The 23,808-nt window shown below is 38.8% G+C and overlaps 1 protein-coding gene across 1 annotated transcript in view; it reads left to right on the top strand.

Annotated features, from left to right (window-relative positions):
• Positions 1–5,720: 5,720 nt before the first annotated feature.
• RGS22 (regulator of G protein signaling 22) overlaps positions 5,721–23,808 on the top strand; it is a 67,195-nt gene continuing 49,107 nt past the window's right edge. The window contains exons 1-5 of the mRNA XM_084510482.1: positions 5,721–5,869; positions 6,528–6,556; positions 10,213–10,275; positions 18,103–18,324; positions 23,332–23,417. Coding sequence (XP_084366608.1) covers positions 5,845–5,869; positions 6,528–6,556; positions 10,213–10,275; positions 18,103–18,324; positions 23,332–23,417 — 425 coding nt within the window. The 5' untranslated portion in view covers positions 5,721–5,844. The remainder of the gene's footprint in view (positions 5,870–6,527; positions 6,557–10,212; positions 10,276–18,102; positions 18,325–23,331; positions 23,418–23,808) is intronic.

Below are 23,808 nucleotides of genomic sequence, written 5' to 3'. Positions count from 1 at the left end.
ATTTTAAAACGATGACGGGAAAAATTGTTTTGTATCTTTTTTCATATTTAGTTCATGCTCTGGTGGCTTCAATGAACAAGAAAGGGGAAATATTAACTTTTAAAAAATCAAATTTGGGATGGGGCTAAGTATCCCAGTATTCCCATGGAAGTTTTTAATCTACACCAGAAACACAGCATTTCTTCTTAGCTGAAGCTTGTCAGATGAAGTCTGGAGTGCTAACTTGGGAATTTTTTATTCTTTAACTAGATACTCCTGGAGTCCAGGAGAGCAATAGGCAGGAAAGAAGAATAAATGAGGGGAGAAAGCTGTAACTTTGTCTACTTTTCAGAAGCCTTGAAATCTTTATGAGCTCCTATTAGTTATTGACTCTTACGCCACTCTTACGACCTGCATGTTGGTGCTATGCTGTTCTGGAAAATAATGTATATGAAATCTCTTTATTTCCTGATATTTTCTTAGGTGGATTGGTCTCCCTGTCTGCTTCCTTACAGTGCAGGACAAGCAGCCACGGCAGTGTAATGCAAAAGTCTGGATCAGTGGTCAGCAGGAGGTGCTGCCTGAAACAGCACTGGTGCTATTATGAATTCACAGGCTGGATGCATCAGTAATATCCCATGTGGATAACTTAGCTGTCAGCTGGGGAATCCTGGGCCTGGGGGCTGTTGTTGACACCTGCTTGCTTGTAACAGTGAGACTCGAAGGCATGCGTGCATTTACTGTTTCTTGTTGGGTATGTGCTACCTGCTGCCAGGCAATGATTTTGTCAAAGGTCATGTTCAGCATTATTGGCATATATTATTCCTATCTACTGAAGCTACTGCTTATGTCTCTTACATGAGCCCTACACTTGGATAAAACACCTGTGAAAGCAAGATCAAGGAATTGATCCAACTTGAAACCAAGCTACAAGTAACACCAGGAGGAAAAAGAAAGTCATGAAACTTGTTTATCACCACTTCTTAGTTTTAGTTGTATAAACTTGTAAAGCTTGAACTAGCATTACTAAAATGCATCACAAACAATGACTCATTTTATCTACATGAGAAACAGAGAAGAGACAGTGACAGTGCAATCTCTCATACACAGTGCCAAAATTTCTAATACATCCCCTGACACTGAAACCTCTGCGAGAAATATCTGCAATAGGTTATTCTGATCTGTGTATCTTGTTTCATTTGAAAGCTAGGTTATGTTAACTGTAGTAGGGCTGCTAGCAATAAATTGTCTGCCATGCTGTAAATTTATTCACATGCCATTTTTTTTAAAATCTTCTATGAGGCTTAATAGCTATGGGTCCAGTAGTTCTTTCCTGATTTTTATGTTGTCTTCAGAAAATGACTATTTCTAAGACTCTTCTTCAAACTGCGACAATTTTGCTGAATAGCTTTTTTTTTTTTTTTTTCCCAATCAAGTATTAATGCTCCTTTCCAAAATTAGGAAAGATGCTGCCATATTCTCCTAAAATTCTAGCACTTCTTCTCTGAAGGTGATAATGGAAATTTCTGAAGAGATCAGGTATGAAGAAGGTAGCTGATATATACAAGGTAGCAAGAGTACAAATATGCATCATAAGTTGCTAGGTGGTTCTACCAAATTCTAATTCAATTTCCAGGAATGTCTCTGTACTTTCTTTATTTTTTTCCTAAGGTTTGTGATAAGGACAGGGGAATCAAACTTGAAATAAACTCTTTAGATGTGATAAGACACCTCTGCCTTGTCCTGGTAGAGTAAGACTTGTTACAGGAATCCACAAGCCATTGATGATGTAGACAAGGCAGAGAATGTTCTCCACTGGCCATCCATATATTTACTGTTGTACAGGTCGGGCTCCCTTGCATCTCCACCTTTGCTATTTAACTCTTCCTATCTTAAGCACTTTTTTTTTTTTCTTTTCACCTAGACTATATTCGGGGATATATTTTTTCTCCTTTCAGAAGTGAGTGCTTGTTTTCCTAATAACTATTTCTTCTGGTGTCTGCCTTAATGTTTTCCAACAGCCACAGGATCGTGTTAAGCCGTGCTGTAAACCTGTATTATCAGACTCCACACATGGGGGACATGCCACTGCAACAGCTGCCTTCTGCCATTTTGCTACTATAATCCTTCCAGGCATGGAAGGACCAGCTATCTGGTGATGAATTCATGCTTTCCCCTCAGGGTCCAACTCCCATTTTGGCAGCCCTGTAGTCAATATTTAAACAGGTTTCCTAGCACCTGTTTTCTGATCATGAGATCGCTGCTTTCACAGATGCAAAAGCTAAAAAGTATGTGGCGATCATCCAAAAGAGAAAGAATGGCTACGTTCAAGTAAGGGTGGATTTTTGTAAGGGTAGTTAAGCATTAAGGATAACATATGATGAAGTGCCCACGTACACCTGAGATGGAAAGTTCCTATTGAAATCAGTGGCAATTCATTCGTAGCTGCCCTTGATGGCTAGATGTCTAACTGCATTTTTTAAAAAATGTTATTTACTAGGTTTGAATGTCATTAATTATGGAGGTGTTCGTGATTTCACCGTGACCATTGATGGGAATCAAACACAGGTTAGCACCAAAAAGGACAAGTGGACATCTGAATTTAATGGAGCAATCCGGTTTCTCTTCTTCACTGGAAGAAGTCACAAGGAGACTTGTTCACCCAGCAGGCTGTCATAGCCTATAGGCTTGTTTCTTCAGGTGCAAAGTTGTCTCAGCAGATTTGCTCTGATTTGTCTAGGTGATGCTTTAAAACACTGCTCCTGGCAAATGTTTGATAGCCTAGGAACACTTCAAGTTTTAGAGAAATGGGGTGAAAGGGACAATAACAAGTCTTGACTGAGCCATCTCCAAATGGCTCTTCAGTAATGAGCAGAAGAGGGAGACACCAGTGGGGATGGATAGGACCCATTTACGTTATCCTCTAATTTATATTCCTTTGCAAAGCTGTGTGGGCCTTCTGCTTGGCTAACATTTTGTTAAAATGCTAATAACTTGAGACGTCCTCTTTTTTTTTTTTTTTTTTTTTTTTTACTTTCTTCTGTTTAGGATTTTACCAGTGTAACCTTTGTAACTTGTTCTCTGTTCTGTCCAGCCATTCATCTTTTCTACATGATCAGATGCTCTTTGGAGTGGATTATAGCTTTGATTATATTTATGAAACGCTTTTTAGGTCTGCACCTCTGTTAAAACAAATATTAATCAAAATTAAAAGAAGAGAAAAGTATAGAAAGAAAAATGTGGAAGAGGAGAGAAAGGAGCTGAATACTTATATTCCAATTTTATCAGATGATGAACTTTATCTGGCAATATATAACGAAGAGTGAAAGGTTCTGTTTCTCCAAACACACATACACACACTGGTCAATTTAAATGTGTGCTGATAACTAAGAGAATGAGAAAGCAATGATGACTGCGAACAGATTCTCCATGAGAGTACAGTGTGTATTTCCTGACGAGCTCCCTCCAAAATGCAGTCTTTGAAGCATACTACAAAGAGACCAAAGACCTAAGAGTTTTATACCAAAATACACCAGATGACGGGAGAGAAAAAGGACTATTGTTTTTTTTATTGACTTGTTTCCAGACTTCATTTCTATCTAAGCTGACTTGTGGCTTCCACTTTGTATTTTAAAAAAGATTCATTCATCATGTTCCTATTGTTGTTTGTTCTTGTAAAATTACAAGCAAGTACAGAAGTTTAAGAGAATGTAATACACCAAAGATTATATCTAAACCAATGTCAGAAAGAAAAAGAGAAGGGTGGGGGAAAGGGGCAAAATCCTCCCTTGAATCTTAATTTAAAGATTTAAAATTGGGTTAAGTAGTTTGGTTATAAGACCATTCAGTCTCATATAAAAGGCCATGCAATTCTGCTGCCTGTTGGAAAGATCTCACTTTACATTTTATGGGTTATCTGGTTATGAATATTTCTCTTACATATATGCAAGGTATACCCATTTGAAATATTTCATAATCACAACAGAACGTGTCCTGATACACGACACTAAGAAATCATGTGTTTAAATGTGTCATTTGGTGTTAATCTCTCACCTCTTACTGAATAGAAGCTACATAGAGAGCTTTGCTTATGAGTGGTTAATAATTTGTCAGAATACTGACCACAAAAATTAAAGCGTAGCTTACTTAGGTTGGGAGACTGAAACTTTATATTTTGTTCTTTGCTTCTGTTGAGTATACTTTTCAGACATATCAAGCTTTTGGCCAAAATGTGTATCTTGGCTACGATATTATTCAGACTTATTTCTTCGGTTTTTGGAAATACTGCTATTCCCTTATGTGAAAAAACAAGACAAAACAAAACACACTAAAAAGCCAAATTGAGAGCAAACAGCACTCCACCAGGACAATTAGAGGCATTACTCTGGTATTTAGTAATTAGAGCAATGATCAGGGTATTTGGGCAGGCACTCCCGTGAGTGGCAACGCACATTTGAAGTAAAGGCTGTAAAATACCACTTCTTTCCAGGAAATTAAGCAATTTTTCCCTGCCTCTGAGATACTAGATTTGCTGCTTGTTTCTTTTTGGTGGTTGTCAGTTCCTGGGCTGTAAGTTGTAGTCCTTCAGCACATGCGTTTCTCCTGTTTTATTTGATCATAAATTCCACCAAAGTTGTGTATTGATTACAATCATCCTTTTTCCACACCTGGAGTATGTCTGGAGATACTGTATAGTTCTGTGAAAATGGGCACAATGAGAAGAGTTTGCTGGGAATTGGATGTTCTTTGTCCATTTTGGGTCCTTCTTGCATGTAGGTCTGGGATTAGGCTTCTTAAAGGTGACCTTTATGTAACTTGTACACATGACCTTTTGTACTGCGTCTGATCCCAGTGGGATTTATGCCAAGCTACTGGAATCAGTGCTGTTCTGGAAATATGCAGCACTAAAACCTCTGAGGGAGATTTTATGGAAAAACAACAATAACAAGAAAAACAAAAACCACCTGTAGGTGACTGAAGAATTTAAGCAGTTCTAGGATCAGATACCCACTAAGTAGGAAGTTTTCATATCTCAACTATAGAGTAGCTAAAATCCACTGAAATTCACATTTAGGAGCATGAATTCCTCCCTCATGTGCAGCTTCAGCTAAACGTGTCAGAAATATGGTTTTCTCTTATATCCCATATCTCCTTGAGCCCACCAACGTTCTGGGAGGCTTTCTTCAACTTCTCAACGTCTTTTCTCCTCCCCCCTAGGCCGTTTATAATCTCCCTAAGTGAGGGAAAACAGAGCTGCCTTTGGATTTCTGCTAAGTCAGGGCCTGGAAGCAGTTCCTCAGGCCTGGTTTCAGCTCGGCTTGAGGAACACCAAGCTCCTCTCCTTTTCTTACTTGGCTCTACCACAGATGGGACTTGCTTTGTTACTTGGGATCCAGCCTCACTTAAGGATATGGATTCATGATGTAAATCCATTGGTCGTTAATCGTATGGTTTGAGATTTTTTTTTAGGGCAATATCCCAACTGGCTGAAGAGAGTTGCTAATGTAGGAGAAAAGTTGAATATCATTTTGGACTAAGAACTGCCTAGGTTGGTTGAGAAGAGAGTGTTTTTTTCTTTTTCCTTCGAATATCCTCAAATTCCTGTTTCCCAGGCATCTCTTTTGGGACCGTATCGTAAGCGTGCCTGATATGTGAGTCCCATGCATTGTTTGCAGTGCCATAGCAACCCGGGCTTGCCGTGAGCCACAGCAGAGCCAGGCTGCCTTAGTGCAGACCAGGAGTTCAGAGCCAGGCCCTGCAACTCTGCAACTTCTATTTCTGACCTGCAGGGAAGGATTTCACCTTTGCAAATGAGGTTGTCAGCTTGCAGGGGTGGATGCCGGCCCTTTTGTGTGTAGCTCCAGCATGCAGTCGAAGAGGCTTACCACTGGTATGTAGCGCTTTCTAAACAGGGTAATGAACTGACTCCATGCCAGACACAAGTCTGACCCCTGGCGTGGTCGTCTCAAGTTCAGAGACTGTGATAAAAAGGAGAAGGATTTGGAACTGTTAGGTTTAAACTTGTTTAGCAAAATTAATTAATCTGAAGAGAGAGCTGTACTGTCTTAAGTGGTATCACGGAAGATGGAGACTTTTCCTGGAATGAGTGGGATTTGGCTATTTGAGAACACCCCAAACTCATCTGTTTTTAAATTTTAATCTTATGATTCTCAATACTTGCTGTTCAAGGCTCCCAGAGCCTCATGCAAATTTGTGTTTTCATTAAGACCGGCAAGCTTCTAGTCATCAATTTTGCTGAGGAAAGTTGACAAGAAGTTAGCTGATATATATCAGAAAAAAAAATCTAGTTAAATGATATTTTCATTATATTTAAATCATTCTTGTGATATTTGACTTTTTTATGTATGGACTAACATTTCTGCATTTTCTTAGAGTTTGTTTTATTTCCTCAGCTATATTGTTTTATTGCAGAATATCCAAGAAGGTTGTCATGCCTCACTACTTCTTGTTTCTGCTCAGTGCTCATAGTTGAACAAACTTGATTGTATTGCTTGTACAATGTATAACAGTTCATTTTTCTATTTCAGAGCCTCCATGTATAACAGAAGACGTATTTGTAAGTATGCTTTATAAGGCTTGATCAGTCATTTCATCATGTAATAGTAGAGCAAAACCAACAACAAAAAAGTTACTGGAAACTGTTATTTGTTTTCTTATTTATTCCCTCTTCTAAGTATGGAGTGACAGAACAATGTCTTACAACTTTCTCAGACAAAGGAAAACACTTAGTTTGAAAAACAGTTAAAAAAAAAAAAAAAAAGAAAGAAAGAAAAAGGAGAAACAAAACTGTGAAGAATAAAGATGAAAATGAAAAGTGAAATAGGTTGAAGGAAGGAAACAATCAACAAGTTTGGTTCAATAAGACAGATTTAACCATCTTTTCCTCAAAATATCTAAGAAACAGTTGCATTCCTTTGTAGAAATAAGTTTTAAATTCCTTTCAATGTTAAAAGACTGATAGAATTTGTACAAGCTGTATTTTACACAAAAATTGCATGAAGGCAAAACTGTCATCTATTTCATTAAAATCATATTTTTTTTGACCAATTTTTAGCAAATCGACTTCCAACTGCAATTGGAAAGCAGCTTTTTCTAGGTATAATTTTGACTGTATAGGAGGAAAGCTATCATGGGAAGAAATTAAAAGTCTTCCTGGCACAAAAAAAAATCTAAGTTATAATATTGTATATTCAGCTCTGTAACCTATAATGTGCAAATATGAAAGTGCAACTATGCTTTCAAATGAAAATAAGACTGACCACAAAAAAAAAAAAAAAAGAACCTGAGGAAAGCATGTTGTGTATATCAATAGATGCAGTAAGTAGCAAAGCTTGCATTAATAAGATCATAAACATTTTATTGATTAGTGATCCAGTGTGTTTATATTTCTTGCTGTTATATGGGACTACAGAGAATTATATTCCTTACAAATTAAAAACACATGTTACCTGCGTATTCTTCAGCAGCTTATACTTCAGCCAGTAATAAATGAATTGTTTTGAATAAGTCCTTTGAAACAGTGAAATGTGAATGGTGTATTATATATATTGCAATCTTCAGATTCATCTTTATCAGTTTGAAATCTAATTGTGCATTACCCAAACCAAATGTGAGGCAAACAGCAGTTTGTTTCTAATTATTTTCATTGTTAATTGTGTTAATACTTGCTGAATTGAGATTTATGGATCTTATTGACTGCCTAGTGACATTAGTGGGAGAATTTTCTGTTGACTTCAAAATGCTTTAGTTCAGACAATTTGGTAAATATGATCAGTACCCTAACATCTCCAGGTCCATGGTACTACAACTGCACTGGATTATGGGCCTGTGATCCAAATAATCAAAAAGCATGATCTCTGTAAAGCAGAAAGCCTTGCTTTCAGTGTTGTCAGCTTTTTCCAGGAATGAGCATGAACTAACTTGCTTTTCCTGTATCAGTCAAAGCAGTCACCACAAGTGTTCAGGAATAGATGTTGGCAGACGAAGAGTGGACAAACACCACTGGGGTGGTTGTGGCTTGTTATGCAGCACATAGGGACCTTTCTGAGTTCATATTAAGAGTAGATTAGAAGAGATTTCTTCCTTGCTGAAGATAAACTATCCTTAATTAGTTCAGACTCTGTGGAGTTTGGATCAAGATGTTGCCTGTCTACAAATGATACCACTGGCGCTGTGTGTAACCTCTCTTTAACACTCTACCTCACTAATATATTTGAATGGTTGTCGTGGTTCTGCTCGAGTGGGCAGCCGAGCTCCACCACAGCCGCTCTCTCACTCCCCCTCCTCAAAGAGGAATGGGGAGAAAATATGTGAAAAGGGCTCAAGGATTGAGATAAGGACGAGAAAATCACGCAATAATTATTGTAACGGGCAAAACAGACTCGGCATAAGGAGATAGTAAGATTTATTGCCTATTACTAACAAGCGAGAGAAGTGAGAAAACGAAGGAAAAAGCAAACCAAAAGCACCTTCCCCCCCATCCACCCTCTTCCACCTCCTCCCCCCGAGCGGCGCAGGGGAACGGGGGAATGGGGGTTATGATCAGTCTACAGCACTTCTTCTCTGCCGCTCCTTCTCGGTCACTCTCGTCCCCTGTGCTGTGGGGTCCCACCCACGGGATGCAGTCCTTGATGAACTGATCCGGCGTGGGCTTCCCACAGGCAGCAGCTCTTCCAGAACTGCTCCAGATATGGGTCCGTACCACGGGGTCCATCCGTCAGGAGAAAACTGCTCCAACCTGGCTCCCCTACGGGCTGCAGCTCCTGCCAGATCACCTGCTCCTGCGTGGGCTCCTCTCCACGGGCTACAGGTCCGGCCCGGAATCTGCTCCGGCAGGGGTCTTCCACAGGCGGCAGCCTCCGTCGGTGCAGGGCCACCTGCTCCACCGTGGTCTCCTCCACGGGCTGCAGCGTGGAACCCTGCTCCACCGTGGTACTCCATGGGCTGCAGGGGGACATCCTGCTTCACCATGGTCCTCACCACAGGCCGCAGGGGACTTCTGCTCCGGCGCCTGGAGCACCTCTCCCCCTCCTTCTACACTGACCTTGGTGCAAGGCTGTTCTCTCACTCCCTTGACTCTCCCGGCTGCTGTGTGGCGCAGCGTTTTTTCCCTGTCTTAAATATGCTCTCACGGAGGCGCAAACAACATCGCTTATTGGCTCGGATCTGGAAAACAATGGGGCCCTTCCCAAACATGGGGCAGCTTCTAGATCTTTCTCACAGAAACCACCCCTATAGCCCCCTGCTACCAAAACCTTGCCACGTAAACCCACTACAATGGTATGAACTTGTGAAAGAGAAAAAGATTTTGGTCATAAAATCTTTGCTGATACTGGTAAACAGATTTGACTTGGGTGCATTCTCCTTGTGTTGCAAGGCAGAAATAATATTCAAGGAATTGTTAAAACTTTTCAGAAGTCTTCATGATACTGAAGGCAGATTTCTGAAGACAAATATAATAGTGTTCTTCTACCTTTTGTCGAATTTAAATCAGGGGTGGTGGTATTGGTAAGGTTGGGATTCATATTTATTGATTCAACAACAGTAAAACAGATGACAACTTTATTTTACTGGCAGTTTATGAGTCTCATTTGCAGTACTTAAATAAGAGGTGTCAGACAGGTACCAAAACCTGTAGATGCAGACTTGACTTCTGATGAAGTCAACTGGAAGCTTCCCAGTTTTGTCAGATTCCAGGTGTGGCATATACTGCTTGCTTGGTGAGCCAAATTATAGATCAGAAAATTTGCTTTTGTTTCCTAAACATTCCCTAAACCATCTCCAAGCAGTACTGTGGGAGTAGAAGCAGGCTCTGCTGAACGTTTATACTCTTCTCATTCCTCAGTGGGAGAGAGAAAGGTATAATGTGGGGAATTTCTAGACTATTAGATTATGCATTTTTTCAAAAGTAAACATGCAGGTGTCCAGCATTTAGAATCTGCTGGGTTTACAAAGGCTTTATCTGTAAATTTCTTGGCAAAGGATTTAACTTTACGTGTGTTTTTTAAATTGTTAAGTACCTCAGTGGTGTGCAATGGCCAGAATATAAAGATGACGCAATGACTATATTCTCAAAAGTGAGAAATAACATTTTACAAAAGTTTGCATGTCATATCTCATGGAAAAAAAAACATTGTTTGAGGCAACAGTGCATTCAAAACTTGTTAGCATATATTACTATAAGCCTTGCTTTCTGGTTTTGTGTCTCCGTAGGAAGACTGCTTAGCCACAGATGATATGCTTGTGGACTACTTCAATGAATTTTTGAGTCTTCCAGTAAGTACCTTACAGAAATCCTTTTCAAAATACAAGAAACACCTTACTAAGATTAGTAATAAGGTAATCCATCTTAGAACATTTTGCATTTTTGCCACAAGGAAGCTAAATGGCTTTTACAATTTGTCATATTTTAATGGTAGTAACTCTTACTATTTAATGTAATTATCAGTGTCAAGAAAATAGCACTTCTGGGGACGGATTTTTCTCCTCCAAATTTACTTATTTAACTTACAGTGCACCAAAATATTATGAACAGTAAATGAAAAAGATACATAAATGCTTACGTAAAAAATATAAGGAGTCCACTTTTATTCCAGTATCATGGAATAAATACATGCTGATAAAACCAATGTTTGTCATTTAAGTTCTTCTGGCAATGCAGTCAGCAGTTAATAAAAATTCTAGCCTAGGAACCAGCACTGTGTTTCTTCATGTCTGTGAAGGCCTCAAAATTGGTGCTCCCCTCTTTTCCCCCTCCCATCTGTAGCTAGAAGGATGCAGCCTTACACTGTATTCTGTGTGCTGATCCAGCAGTTAGATCAGCAGATCCAGTGCCCTATATATAACCATTTGCCCTATACTTTGTTCCTTTTCCCCACCAACTACCCTGCCTCCCCACATTCTCAGACGAGTTACGTATACTGTCCTATTCCCTCAATGTGGCAACTTCACCTGACTTCATCTTAATACTCTTTACTTAGTAGGTCCCCATTTTCTCCATTGGCACACATCACATAGGTATTCCCCTGCGTGCTGTCACAGACTGTCACTTGAAGTTCTCATGGGACCTCCCAAACAATCTACCCCAGAGTTGCCCCACATTAATCCACTGCAGCCAAACATGTTGCATATACTCATTTCTGCAACTTGCTTGGTAGGAATCACTACTAGCAACAGGAAGGGGCAGAATATTTCTTGGATGCTCCTTGGCCAGTATTGGAATAAATTCAGTTAGGATTCAGGCTTACCAAGTTGATCTACACTTTCATGTACTTACTAAACCATATCACACATTTGTTTAAAATACGCCAAATGGGAGTTGCGCATGGGATGCCTATATCAATTTTTGATATGAAAATAGAATCTGGAAGCTTAAAACAACCATATCAGAGTGTGGGTTTTGTGCACAGAAGTGGTACTAACTTCTAGCAGTATCTCAGACTTTATACACTTTCACCTCATTGCAAGATTCCTAAGAAAAATTTTTACAAAGCTATGGAGACACAGCCAGAAGGAAATGTATGTTGAGAGTGTTGGGTTTCTCTCTCTTTTTCTGCAGCTGCTTCAGGATAATTGCCTAAATCCAAGCCTAACTACCTAGCCTTTAAAGCGAGGCCTCCATCTATATGCCAGATTTTTCTTAGCACAGAAATACCATCCTCCACGCCTTCCCTGCTTATTTGGAAACTATGCTTCAGGTTTTCCCAAAATCACAGAGGATGGAGTGGGAAAAAAACTTCAGCCTGCTTAGTATCTGGGTCTCCTTGGATATGCACAGATTTCAGGACATCTTTTAGAGGCCAAAATTCTCTTTGGCCTCACAGGGCTCCTCAGCCCAGAGTCCTGGCTCAGTTCAGCAGCTCTGAAATGCAGCAATTGTCCAGGCACTTCTGACTGCTCTTGAAGCCCACAGAAAAGAGTTCACAGACAGTCCTGAGTAAACACTGTTTTATGCTGGTAATCTTGGTAGGTTTCTAAAACCACACATGGTCTCTCTTTATTTATTTATGAACTTTCATGAAAACAGAAGATGTATTAGCTATGTTTATTTGTCGTGTTCTCATAATTGGATTTATTTTCTCTTTGATCTTTTCTTGGGGATTTACCCTCTGCAGGATTAAGTTCTATTAATGCCTTGGGTTCTGCGGTTTGAATATTTTATATTCCCAACTTCCCTCTCCTTCTCAGAACACTTCTACTAAAACAGCGCCTTGAAAATTCCATTGCTTTATTCTTGTTGTGCTTATATGCTGTTGCCTAGAAACTGTATTACCCAGGTGTGTTAGTAGTTAGGCAACAAGTTAAACTGAAAATATTGTGTGACTTGATACAAGAAATCAGTGGTAATACGTGCTTATTTTAAGAGCCTGTCTCTGTATTGATTTATAATGCACCTCTGGTGTATGGAAAATTATATCACTGGGAACTTGCTATAGCAGCACATTTTTTTTTCCTTTGATTTACAAAATATCCTTTAAGCAATAATATAGACATAATAATCATCAGAAAATCTGACATGAATATCTATGTACTCCAAAGAACTACGTATTGTAATGGAAGACAGTTTATAAGGAAAATACTTTTGAAAGATAAAATAATAGAAAAAATCCCATGAGGGCACTTACTGCCAGTAGTACAGTGATTTCACAGCAGCAGCAATCAATCACATGGCATACAAACAAGTTACACTTTCCATAGTAAATAATTAAAAATGAAAAATTTAAGAGAAACATCGGTATGGATGCATTTCCATTTTGAGCTGGTCAGGAATCCCTAGCACTGGAATCTTTATTCGATTAAAACATCCAAGATTATGCTTACCCAGGAATGAAAACTCAGAAGTCTGAAATCTTTGTCCAGCTCTGTGTTGTAGGCCTCGGTAAGAAAGTGCAGTCATGTCAACTTGTTTCTCATTCTCCTACCTGCTATTCGTTCCACACCCAAGTCCATACTGGGGCCTTGCCTCTCGTCTTCCAGTTACCAATTCCAACTACCAGCTCCTGATGAAGACGCGCTCTGTTCAGCCTGCTTGAAGAATTTCACTACAGACAACTGAGCTACTTGTACCTCATTTGAATTGCATTTAGGAGATGGTACCCTTGGTGGCAAGTCCCTGGCTGTGGGTTTCCTTTGCATCGGAAAGCTACGAAGTGACCACAGTTTTATCAACTTCAGATTTGAAGACCTACTTCTTTTAGAACTCATTCCCACTATAAAAGCTCTCCACTCATAAAAAAAGAAAAAGAACCTTACAGAGATGTATTAATAGGGCCACAAGGATAGAAGACACAATATACTGCAGGTAGATTGCTTGATATCATTGATATCAATGCAGGCCCATTAATTTCTGCTTGTCTTTTCCAGGTGTATGGAAGGAGGCTGCAGGAGCCATTACAACCCCTTTTTTTAAAACAACAACAACAACAAAACACATTTGTATCAGTGAGGCCTTACATACATATTATGTTGAGTTTTATCCAGGCCAAAAACTTGCACTGATATACAAGGAGGCAAAAAAAGCTCTCCTGACTTCTCTTCTTATTGGTAGTAGGTTTACCTAAAATGCTCCTCTCGTTGTTATATTGTGGTGTGTGACTGTGACTTGCATCTTACTCATCAATGGAAGGGGAATCCTGGACTCACTGAAGTCAATGGGAGATTTGGCATTGACCATGTGCAGCCTGAATTTTCCAGGCACTTCCTAGAGCTGCTCAAATTCTTTTCTGGTCTGGATTCTCACTGACTTTTATTTATGATATACACATACCCTTCTTAAAGAAGTTTTGGCAAAGTTCCTGGATGAGGTCTCTATTCATTCCCACCCTTTCAGGGCCTTAACCTAAGAGGCAGCCAAGCTGTGGTCATTCTGTTTCTCTTGGGATCAAACTATATTACTCGGGGTGGGATGTGGTGAGCATATTTACGCATTTGTTAACTGTATCTGAAGTTAAGTATATCTGAAAACTGTTAAGGCAGAGGACAGTAAGATTTATATGTCTGATATCCTGGCAACATAGTGATGGATGCTGTTTTGGTTTCTGTTTTGGGAGGACTGAGGGAAATTTGCCTTCCCTTCAGTTAAGTGTATAACTTTAGATTTCAGAATTATGTATTTTATTTATTCTTAAGCTGAAACCATAATCGATGTGCATTTGACAGCCACAAAATTTCTTTGCTGTCAAAATGTACAAGCAATTGTTTATTTATTCAATAGTATTGCTGTATCACAGTGTGAAAACATCTTTTTGTTGTTTGCTTGGAGATTTTTTCTGAAGCTAACTACGATGAGTTATATTGGTCATACTGGAGCCAAGGGGGGAATTGCCTGTAGATTATAGAGTTAGTAAGCTTATTTGTTAGTATTCTCAAATCCTTGTTGATCCTTTCTATTGTGCTAAACTGATAATATATGAATCCCAAATTTCAAGACTCCTGCCAAAACGGATTTTTTTTTAAATTTTATTTTTATTTTTTAACATCCTGAAGTATAATTTGGCTCTGGAGTTTTTCCTCTTTATCTTCAAAGGATCAAAAACTGGCCCAAACTAGAAAAAGAATGTAGCGAAGAATGCATTGATACTTTTAGTCTTTGGTTATTGTATTTTACTTGTCCATAAAAAGCTAAAGCACTTGCCAAATTTGGGGTAAGAAAGGCATTTCCTAGTATATTAGATTGGCATGGATATTTTTTTTCCCTTCTTTTATAGTGTAGGCTATCATCTACTCCTTAACACAACATAGTCATCTTCACTGAAGAAATTCCTTGTTATTGCAATGACCCAGCATATTGGTGGTGCCATAAACCTCTCCCATCATTGTCCTGTGAAACATTATAGGATTTTATGGCGCTTGGCTTCTGTGGGAAAAGCTTTAGTTTTGCTACAGGGTATTGAGCCTTTTTTTTTTTTTTTTTTTTTTTTTTTTTGTGGTTGTAATGTGTGGGAATGGTTAGATCATGTGTTTTGTTCCAAAGTTTTTGTTTTTCATATGCTGAGAGAACTGAGAGACTCTTTGCCCTGTCCTGTAACTTGGAAAATGCTTCCTACAAAGAAATCGGCTTTTTTTTTTGTGTGTGTATATGTTCCTATTTGATTTTATCATAACATTATCATTTTTATTTTTGTGGTGAGGATGATTTAAGAAGGTCATGACTTCCTCTTTCATTATGCCTATAAAAGCATTCTGATTTATCATTCTAGTTTTCTTAAGCAAGGTAGTGAAATACACTTCCCCAGGAAGGCTTAAACTGTTCTAATTTGTTTTTATATGATGCTTTGATGAGATGTTCTATCTGGTAGAATTTGGGACTTGCACTTCCTGCTGGAAGGGGCTTTGGGGAGGTCTGTAGTCTGGCCTCCTGTTCAAAGCAGGGTCAGTGCTTTAATGCTGAGACCAGGTTGCTTGCAAATCTCCAACAACATATTCCATAGTCTCTTTGGGCAGTTTGTCCCAATTCCAGTTATCCTACTATCAGGTTTGTTTTTTTTTTTTTTCTTCTTATATCCAGTTGGAGCCTCTTCTATTTCAGTGTATGAACATCATCTCTTGTCCTTTCACCATGTACCTCTCTGAAAAGCCTGTCTTCTCAGTAATCTCCTTGTAAGTACTGTCAGACCGCTGCTAGGTCTCACACCAGAGCTCTTCAAGATAAACAAGCTCTGTTTCCTCAGCTTTTCCTCACAGGGCAAGTGCTTCAGCCTTTGAAAATCTCAGAAGTCTTCTGCTGGGTCTACTAAATTTTATGCACATTCTTCTTGTACTGGAGACCCCAAACTGGATATAGTACTTCAGATGCTATCTTGCTGGTGATAATTATACCTGGGGATAAGTAAACTACAGGTTGGTCTGTACCTCAAAACTTTGGACCAGAACCACCTGTTTCAGTGAAGTAGAGGTTGGACTAGGTGATCTTGGAGGTCTCTTCCAACCTAGATGATTCTGTGATTCTGTATGTACTGTGTGAAGTCTTAATCCTCTTACCCATGTATGTCCTTTTGTTCCATTAGTGTATGTCTTATAAATGATTCATAGTTAGACATCCAAAATAGCAATACACTTTACAATTTAAAACTTGCCATTGGCATCTGTTTCACTATATTAAAGTTGCCATATGTTTTCCGTTCAGTGAATGAGAATGTGCATTGAAAAATCTAGAGTAAGTTAAACAGGATTTAGTAAAAGCAGGTATGTGTGACAAACTTTGTCCTCTTTGCTTAGTTTTCAACTTGAATGACATGGTACTAAAATAATCTGGTCATATCTAGTCATGCAACCCTAGATTATGGAATTTGCATTTTGTTTGCTTTTTTTCTGCAAGCAAGTGCATTTCCAATTCTGAGAGACTGAAGCACCTTGTTACTTAGTGTATTTTCTTCTGTTTCCATTTTAAAAACACACAAAAAATGAGAAAGAATACATTTGGAGATTATTAAGGTTGCACAGTTAGTCTCTTAAAAGTTAGTAGCTGCCCAAATTAGGTTTGAAACTAAGTGAAACGTATGCACAACAAATGGGGAGCAGGTCGGAATGAAGTAGAGAGAACACATAAAACAACACATAAAAGCCTCTTTTAAATGCTGTTTGGTACATCTGGAGAAAAAGCACTAAAACCTGCAGAGTACCCTGGAGAAAATTAATGCCGAAAGAGGTGTCAGAGAACAAAAAACAACCCTTGATTTTCAACTGAAGTTAGGTAACTCAACAGACTACTGCAATTCAATGCACGGCTCTGACCAGTGACAGTCTGATGTCATAGGCCCTAATCATATACTTAAAGATCTCACGTGCTACGTGCTTTGCCAGGCTGAGCCTCCGCAGCGAGACATTATGGGACAAGCAGGGAATGTTGTAACCACATGTTGCAGCCACATGGGTTGATTTGGGGCATTCCTCTATAAGACATTTATCAACAAAGGTGCTTCAAACAGAAGCAACAAAATAGCTGACACTGACATGGTTGCTTTGGACTTACATAGGTGTAAAGAAGAATAAAATTGGTTTATAATATACTTCTATATTATATGTAGCATGTATTCAACATATGTAGTACGTGTATGAATTATGTCTGTGTGTGTATATATATATGCTTCTATATGCATACTGTGATACATGAAGAAGTTCAAGGAAATGAAAAATACAGTGCTTGAAAAAATATAATAATCTCATTAAGTGCAGGGGAACGACAACTGTACAAACACCAGGTGGGATCCTAGTTGGAACAACGCCAAAAAAAAGTCTTGGCACTGGATCTGGATATGGCCAGGATTTTTCCCTCCTGCTTTCTTCAGTTCTTAAATACGACATGTCCGCTAGTCCTCCAGCTCAGTATGGAGATACTTATGCTCTGGTTGTGTATAGCCTCAGTTTCATAAATGGTTTGGTTATCTCCCAAGATTTCTGTAAAATCCATCAATATTTTCCCCTCCTCACTTGAAAGATATGTAGAAATATGTAGAAGAAAAGGAAATATTTAATATGAGAGCTAAAAGATGAAAGATTTCTGCGATCTGTTTTAAAATGTACAATGCGGGGATTTTTTTTTTTTTTATGTGTGTGTGTGTTGACAAAAGTTAAAATTATGTAGGTGAAGATGAAGTTTGGTCTGCCTCATGTGTACTACCGTATCTATCTGTTGTAGTGCTGTATATTCACTATAGGCCATAGGTTATGGCAGGTGCTTGACCTACAAGTAATACTATGGGGAAAAGCCTTTCTTATATTTGGGAATCTTCAGATTCATCCTCCTCAAATGCTTTCACATTTAAAAAGTCAGCTTCATTGCTAATCTTTTCAAGTCTTGCCTGTTTGTGGTAGTAAATGGGAAAATAATACTGGAGATCTGATCTGGTATCTAAAGTAGTTTCTTGCAGAACAGTTGTTGAAGTCACTATGAATTATATGTTCTAGGCATTTGTGCAGTGGATCTATAATTTGCATCTGAAAAAGAATGGTCTGTGATCTAGAGTGAATTAGAATCAAGAGAAAGAAGCCTCATAATACCAGCTTGTATTCTGTAGGATGCAGCTATACTATAAAAAGTAACTTTCTTAAATGAGATATTTCCCTTATTACAGTGCTAAAAACTTTCCAAACTTCTTTTTGTAGACTTTTGCCCAGCCAGTTAAATTTAACCCTGACTTTGGGGTTTTTGAAGTAGTTAATGATGCCCCACAACGCCTGGAAAACCAGCTGAAAAAAGTTCTACATGATCAGAAACCTCCAAACCCCATTTATGATGTTATAAGGAAAGCAAAGAATGATGGGCAGCTTTCCAAAAAGATCAGCGCTTCTCCTGTCTTCAATATTGATCCAAATTACAACACTATGGTAAGCATCTTATAGCCACTGAGTTTATATTTAGATCTTACTGTAGAGATACTGGCAGTAGTTATTGTTGTGTTTGGCTTGGTAGCTTGGGAAAAATGTTAATTTATGTTAGGAAAACATAATGATGGGCCAAATTATGCCCTGCAATGCACATGTGTCTACCAGACAACTGAATGGAATTACACATGTACATCCTGTAGCACAGATTTTTGAAGATTCTGTAGGGCAGGATTCAGTTGTGTGGTCTGAATACTTTTTAATATTAAAAGAAAAAATATTATGACAACAGTTACTTTACTAGTGATCCCTGGAATGTGCAAATTGACTGAAACTAATGCATCTCAGTCTTTCCTTATTAATTAATTTCCTTATGTGGCTATGAGCTCATCTGTGGTCTGGCAACACATAAGTCTCTCCCCCATCAATTCCCAAAGGGTTTACATGGTTAGCATCAATTGAAATGGCCAGAAAAAATAACCTTTGGCAACAAGAATAGTAAATTAATGGAAAAATAGGTTGGATTTTAGAGAAAAAAAAAAAAAAAAGAGTTTCAGATTTGTTCAGACATCATCAATTTTGGTATTGTTACGTGCTCACTTTCAGGACTTTATTCAGCACCAGATTAGGCATGTTAAAATCAAGTACCAAAGTACCATATGCATCTGTGAGAATATAAGACATTAGTTGTGGGAGTTTACCTTTAAGCAATATCTTTGGAGCACAAAAATATATTTCACTGGGATACTTGGTTTATTCCTTTCTTGCTTATTTTGCATTGGTGTGACTGATGTGACTTCAGTTCATTTCATTCAAGGCCAGTTTAAGGTCTTGCTACATTTTTAGAGGCGGCTGCTCTAAATTATGTCATAGCTGGAAAGCTGAGAGAAAATCAGGGAGTTAAAACAGACTGCTGCTTTGCTCAGTATAAGTTTAATGATTTTCAGAAAAGAAAACACAATGTTGGGAGAGGTCAAAAGGCAACGATGTTTAACAAAGTGATAGCAATGTGAGATTGCAACTATCTGCAATATAAACTGGGAAAATGCTAAAATGGGACAAAGCTCACAGACATGCCCACCATGTTAAATGATTATTTTCATGAATATTTTGCTTGGGACAAAAGCTCAGAAGTAGAAGAACTACATGTATTCTCGATTTCTTATTTGGGGTCAGGATTCAACTGGGGAAATGTTTTGTGCCTGTGCAAGAGTGGCTAACATTGTTCTCTTGGATAACCTCACATTATTGTGACAGTGGATGACTTTTTTGACAAATTCAAAGCCATCACCTTGTCTTCACTATTACTTACATCTCTCATGGATTGGAGCAACAGGGCTCCTATATTATTTAAGGATATCTTTCCTTCTCCATGGAGTTTTCCAAAGATGGGAAGCATTATGGCTTTTTCAGGAACAATATGACTCAGTGGGCATCTAAGCCCTACACAGCCACTTGCTCACTTTCCCCCAGTAGAACTGGGGAGAGAATTTGAAAGGTAAGAGAAAACTCATGGATCAAGATGAAGGCATTTTAATACATAAAAATAAATAAATAAATAAATAAATAAATAAATAAATAAATAAATAAATAAATAAGCTGCAAGTGCAAGGAAAGCAAAATGAGGAATTCATTCACTACTTTCCATTGGTAGGCAGATGTTCAGCTATTTCCAGGAAAGCCAGGCTCACCATGTGTAATGGTTACTTGGGAAGACAAATGCCATCACTCTGAACATCACTCCCCTCAGCTTTTATTGCTGAGCAGGGCAGCATATGTTGTGGAATATCCCTTTGGTCCGCTGGGGTCAGCTGTCCTGGCTGTGTCCCCTCCGATCTTCTGGTTCACCCCCAGCCTCCTTGCTGGTAGGCTGTGAAAAGAAGAGGTCTTGGGGCTCAGTAAGTCCTGTTCAGCAATAGCTAAAACAGTATGTTATCAACACTGTTTTGGTCGCAGGTTCAAAACACAGCACCATATGTGCTAATAGGAAGAAAATTATCCCATCCCGAACCAGAGAATTTAGACCCTCATCCACTTCAACTTGGCATTTTAAGGTTGAGCTGGAACTAAGTGGCCTGCAAAATAGTCTGCCAAAAATCAGGATTGCAACTATGTAAGGTGAAAGATGTCAACTTCATTCATTGTACCACACAGTGGCGGAACCAGAAGTCATCCCAGACCCACTGTGTCAAGTAGTTCAGTTCAAATCAAATAGAATTTGATCTTTCAAGCATAGAGCAATGCTGCCTCTGTTGCTTTGACTGTTCTATTTTTGCTTCTCTCATTGATTGATAGTTGAGCAGCCATCACTCACTTGCACATTATTGGTGAAAATGAGTTGTGACCTTTCAGGCTACAGCCTGACTTCAAATGTATAGCCTGAGAAATGCACTGGCAGCATTTTTCTCTCTATTTTAATTCTCTCTCACACTGCCACAAATTTATGGATAAGCTAAAGATCCTTCTGCATGTGTGCATGCACGCTTGCTAGTTATTGATTTGGAGGTAACTTCTTATCAATAGTCAAAATCAACTCGGTGTGAAATATATTGAGAAAAAAACCTGCAGAGTTGGGTAGACCCAGTCACCACTATGGAAAGAAACTGGCTGGCATCCCACATACCTTACTTCAGAGAAACCCCAGTTCAGCAAAGCACTTAAGTATGTGTTTAACTTTAATCAAGTGAAGTTAAACACATGCTTAAACTTAAACACGTGCTAAAAGCTTTACTGGATTGGGTCCCAACATGGCCTAAGGCTGACTGGGTAAGGAAGCTAACCAAGGTAACAAAACCCACCAGATTGAATGTTGCATCTGTCTTTGGGGAAGGAGAAAGAGTAGAGATTCTTTCCTTCTGATAGTATATATAATTTTGTGTACCAACCATGTACAGACGTGAACATGTTATGAATCATTCAGATAAAAAACTGGGCTGTGAGTCAGTAAATACATAAATATTAAATGCAGACTGACTGGCCAAAATAAAGAGACAATCTTCTGTATTTCCAAAAGGCTTGTTAGTTACCAAAAGGAGGTATATACGGTATGGTTGGGAGTAATTAGTCTCCATCTCCACAAATTACATTGTGTGAGCCACTGCCAACATAAGCTTTCCGTATTTTGAAATATTTTCTTCTCTCTAAATGAAACCACCCACTTTCTGAGTAATTTAGATTTTTTTTAATCCCCTACAGATATGCATGAAGGAGAAATAAACCTGGTCCCTAATGAAATATTAGCTCATGGAAAGAAAATTTAAAATGTAATTTACATGAACTGGTTATTTGATATAGCAAGTAGCAAAAACATTGATACTTCCATCCTTGACCCAAATTCACCTGTTTCTCTGGACAAGAGGAGTTATTGCATTTTTACTAATCATCAATTTCACCTTCACTAAATGGAAAAGTGCATCTCAGATAAATAAAACCAGTCATCCCCTAAGAATGTAAAAAACACGATTTTTTAAATTATTTTTTTTAAAGAAAAGTAAAAAAGGTGTGTTGTGTCATTTGAATAGTTACGGTTCACGGTGGCCCACACTCAGAGAACTTGCTCTCTTTATAAGACCCTCAGGCAAGTTTTTCAGTTAGCTGTTTCTGTGTAGCTCACCGCTTAACACCTCCTTTTCACCCTCCAAATCACTCTTTGGCGGCACCTAGCTTTCTGCTTTGACTAGGCACTGAGATTTAAATGACCACCTGAGCGGAAATATATTACGGGTCTGATTCTATTCACACTTAGATTTCCATTTAAAGTGTTACTGTGTGCAATGCAGTTATGCAACATAAAAATGGGAAAGGTGATAACTGATCTTTGATTATTATTATTTTTAATATCCAGAGTTCCACCATTTGGGAATCATAATTTATGCTAAAGCTTCCCTATTCCTCAAATTATTGGGGATAAAATGTAATAATGTCTGATTATAAAAGATGAATAAGAAAAATTATCAGTTTCCTACTGCAGAAAATTTATGAGCATTTAATTTGTATTGGAATTGTGCGGTAAAAGCATGACTCATGCATACATTCCAGGGCCTCAACGTCCTTCTCATACTGAGGAACCCAGAACTGAACAAAGTACTCGAGGTGCAGCCTCACCAGAGCAGAGTACAAGGGGATGATCACCTCCCCCTGGTCCTGCTGGCCACACTATTCCTGATACAAGCCAGGGTGCCACTGGCCTTCTTTGCCCCCTGGGCACACTGCTGGCTCGTGTTCAGGAGAGCATCAATCAGCACCCCCAGATCCTTTTCCTCTGCACAGCTTTTGAGCCATTTTCCCTTAGCTCTGTAGCGCTGCATGGGGTCGTTGGGGCCAAAGTGCAGGACCCAGCACTTAGCCATGTCGAACCTCATCCCACTGGCCTCTGCCCATCGATCCACCCTGTCCAGGTCCCTCTGCAGGGCCTTCCTACCCTCTGGTAGATTGACGCTTCCCCCCAACTTGGTGTTGTCTGCAGACTTACTGAGGGTGCACTCAATTCCCTCATCCAAATCATCAGTAAAGCTATTAAAGAGGATGGCCCCCAACACTGACCCCTGGGGAACACCACTCGTAACCAGTCACCAGCTGGATTTCACTCCTTTCACCACTACTCTCTGGGCCTGGCTGTCCACCCAGTTTTTAACCCAGCAAAGTGTGTACCTGTCCAAGCCATGGGCTGCCAGCTTCTCCGGGAGAATATTGGGGGAGACCATGTCAAAGGCCTTGCTGAAGTCTAGGTAGACATTATTTTTGAAGAAAAAACAGCCATGATTTGTTAAAAAAAAAAGTTGTACTCTCATAGGCAAAATCGTATTTAGATCTTATTACCTGTTAATAGCAAAGAAATTCAATTTTCCTGGTACAATTAAGACTAAACTGGATAACAAAGGTGATGTTCATTGTATACTAGTTTTTTAAGACAATGCTTCTTTAGAAGGGGGATGGAGAGAATCCATTATATGGCAAGCAAAATAATAAAGTCAAGAATACTGCAAATATCTGGCATTTCTTTTTTAATAGCGCCTTGATCGAGAACAAGCAGTGCAGTGGATTAAGAAGGAAAGACTTCCAGCTTTTCTAGAAAGTGATTGCTACTTTGAATACAGGTATTGCAGACTTTTATGCTCTTAGTTTTATATCTACGTTTTTCTTTTATCTTTAACTAATCATGACAGTACTCAATATATTTTCTCTCACATCTCGTCTTTTAGCTTTTTAGCAACCTGGATAAGTTAAAATCAGTGATTTTTTCATTTGTTTTTCTGTAATTATCTTTGACTACAATTACATACTATATTACAACACTACAGAGAGAGTAGGAGGAGTATTTGCAGATTCCTGGATCTCTCTTTCACAGAGATATAATGGTAGCAATACATTTTTCTCTAATTAATATATAAGCCATATGGGTAAAAGAGATGAATCCATAAAATCTATTCAAAAAAGACAGACAGTCCTTTTTATCTTAATTATCTGTTTTGTATCTTCGGGCCCACT

This window comes from Aythya ferina (genome assembly GCF_964211825.1).
Source record: "Aythya ferina genome assembly, chromosome: 2".
In the NCBI taxonomy this organism is placed as follows: Eukaryota; Metazoa; Chordata; class Aves; order Anseriformes; family Anatidae; genus Aythya; species Aythya ferina.
Note: the sequence above shows the minus strand (reverse complement) of the source record. Positions and strands in the feature narration are given on the sequence as shown.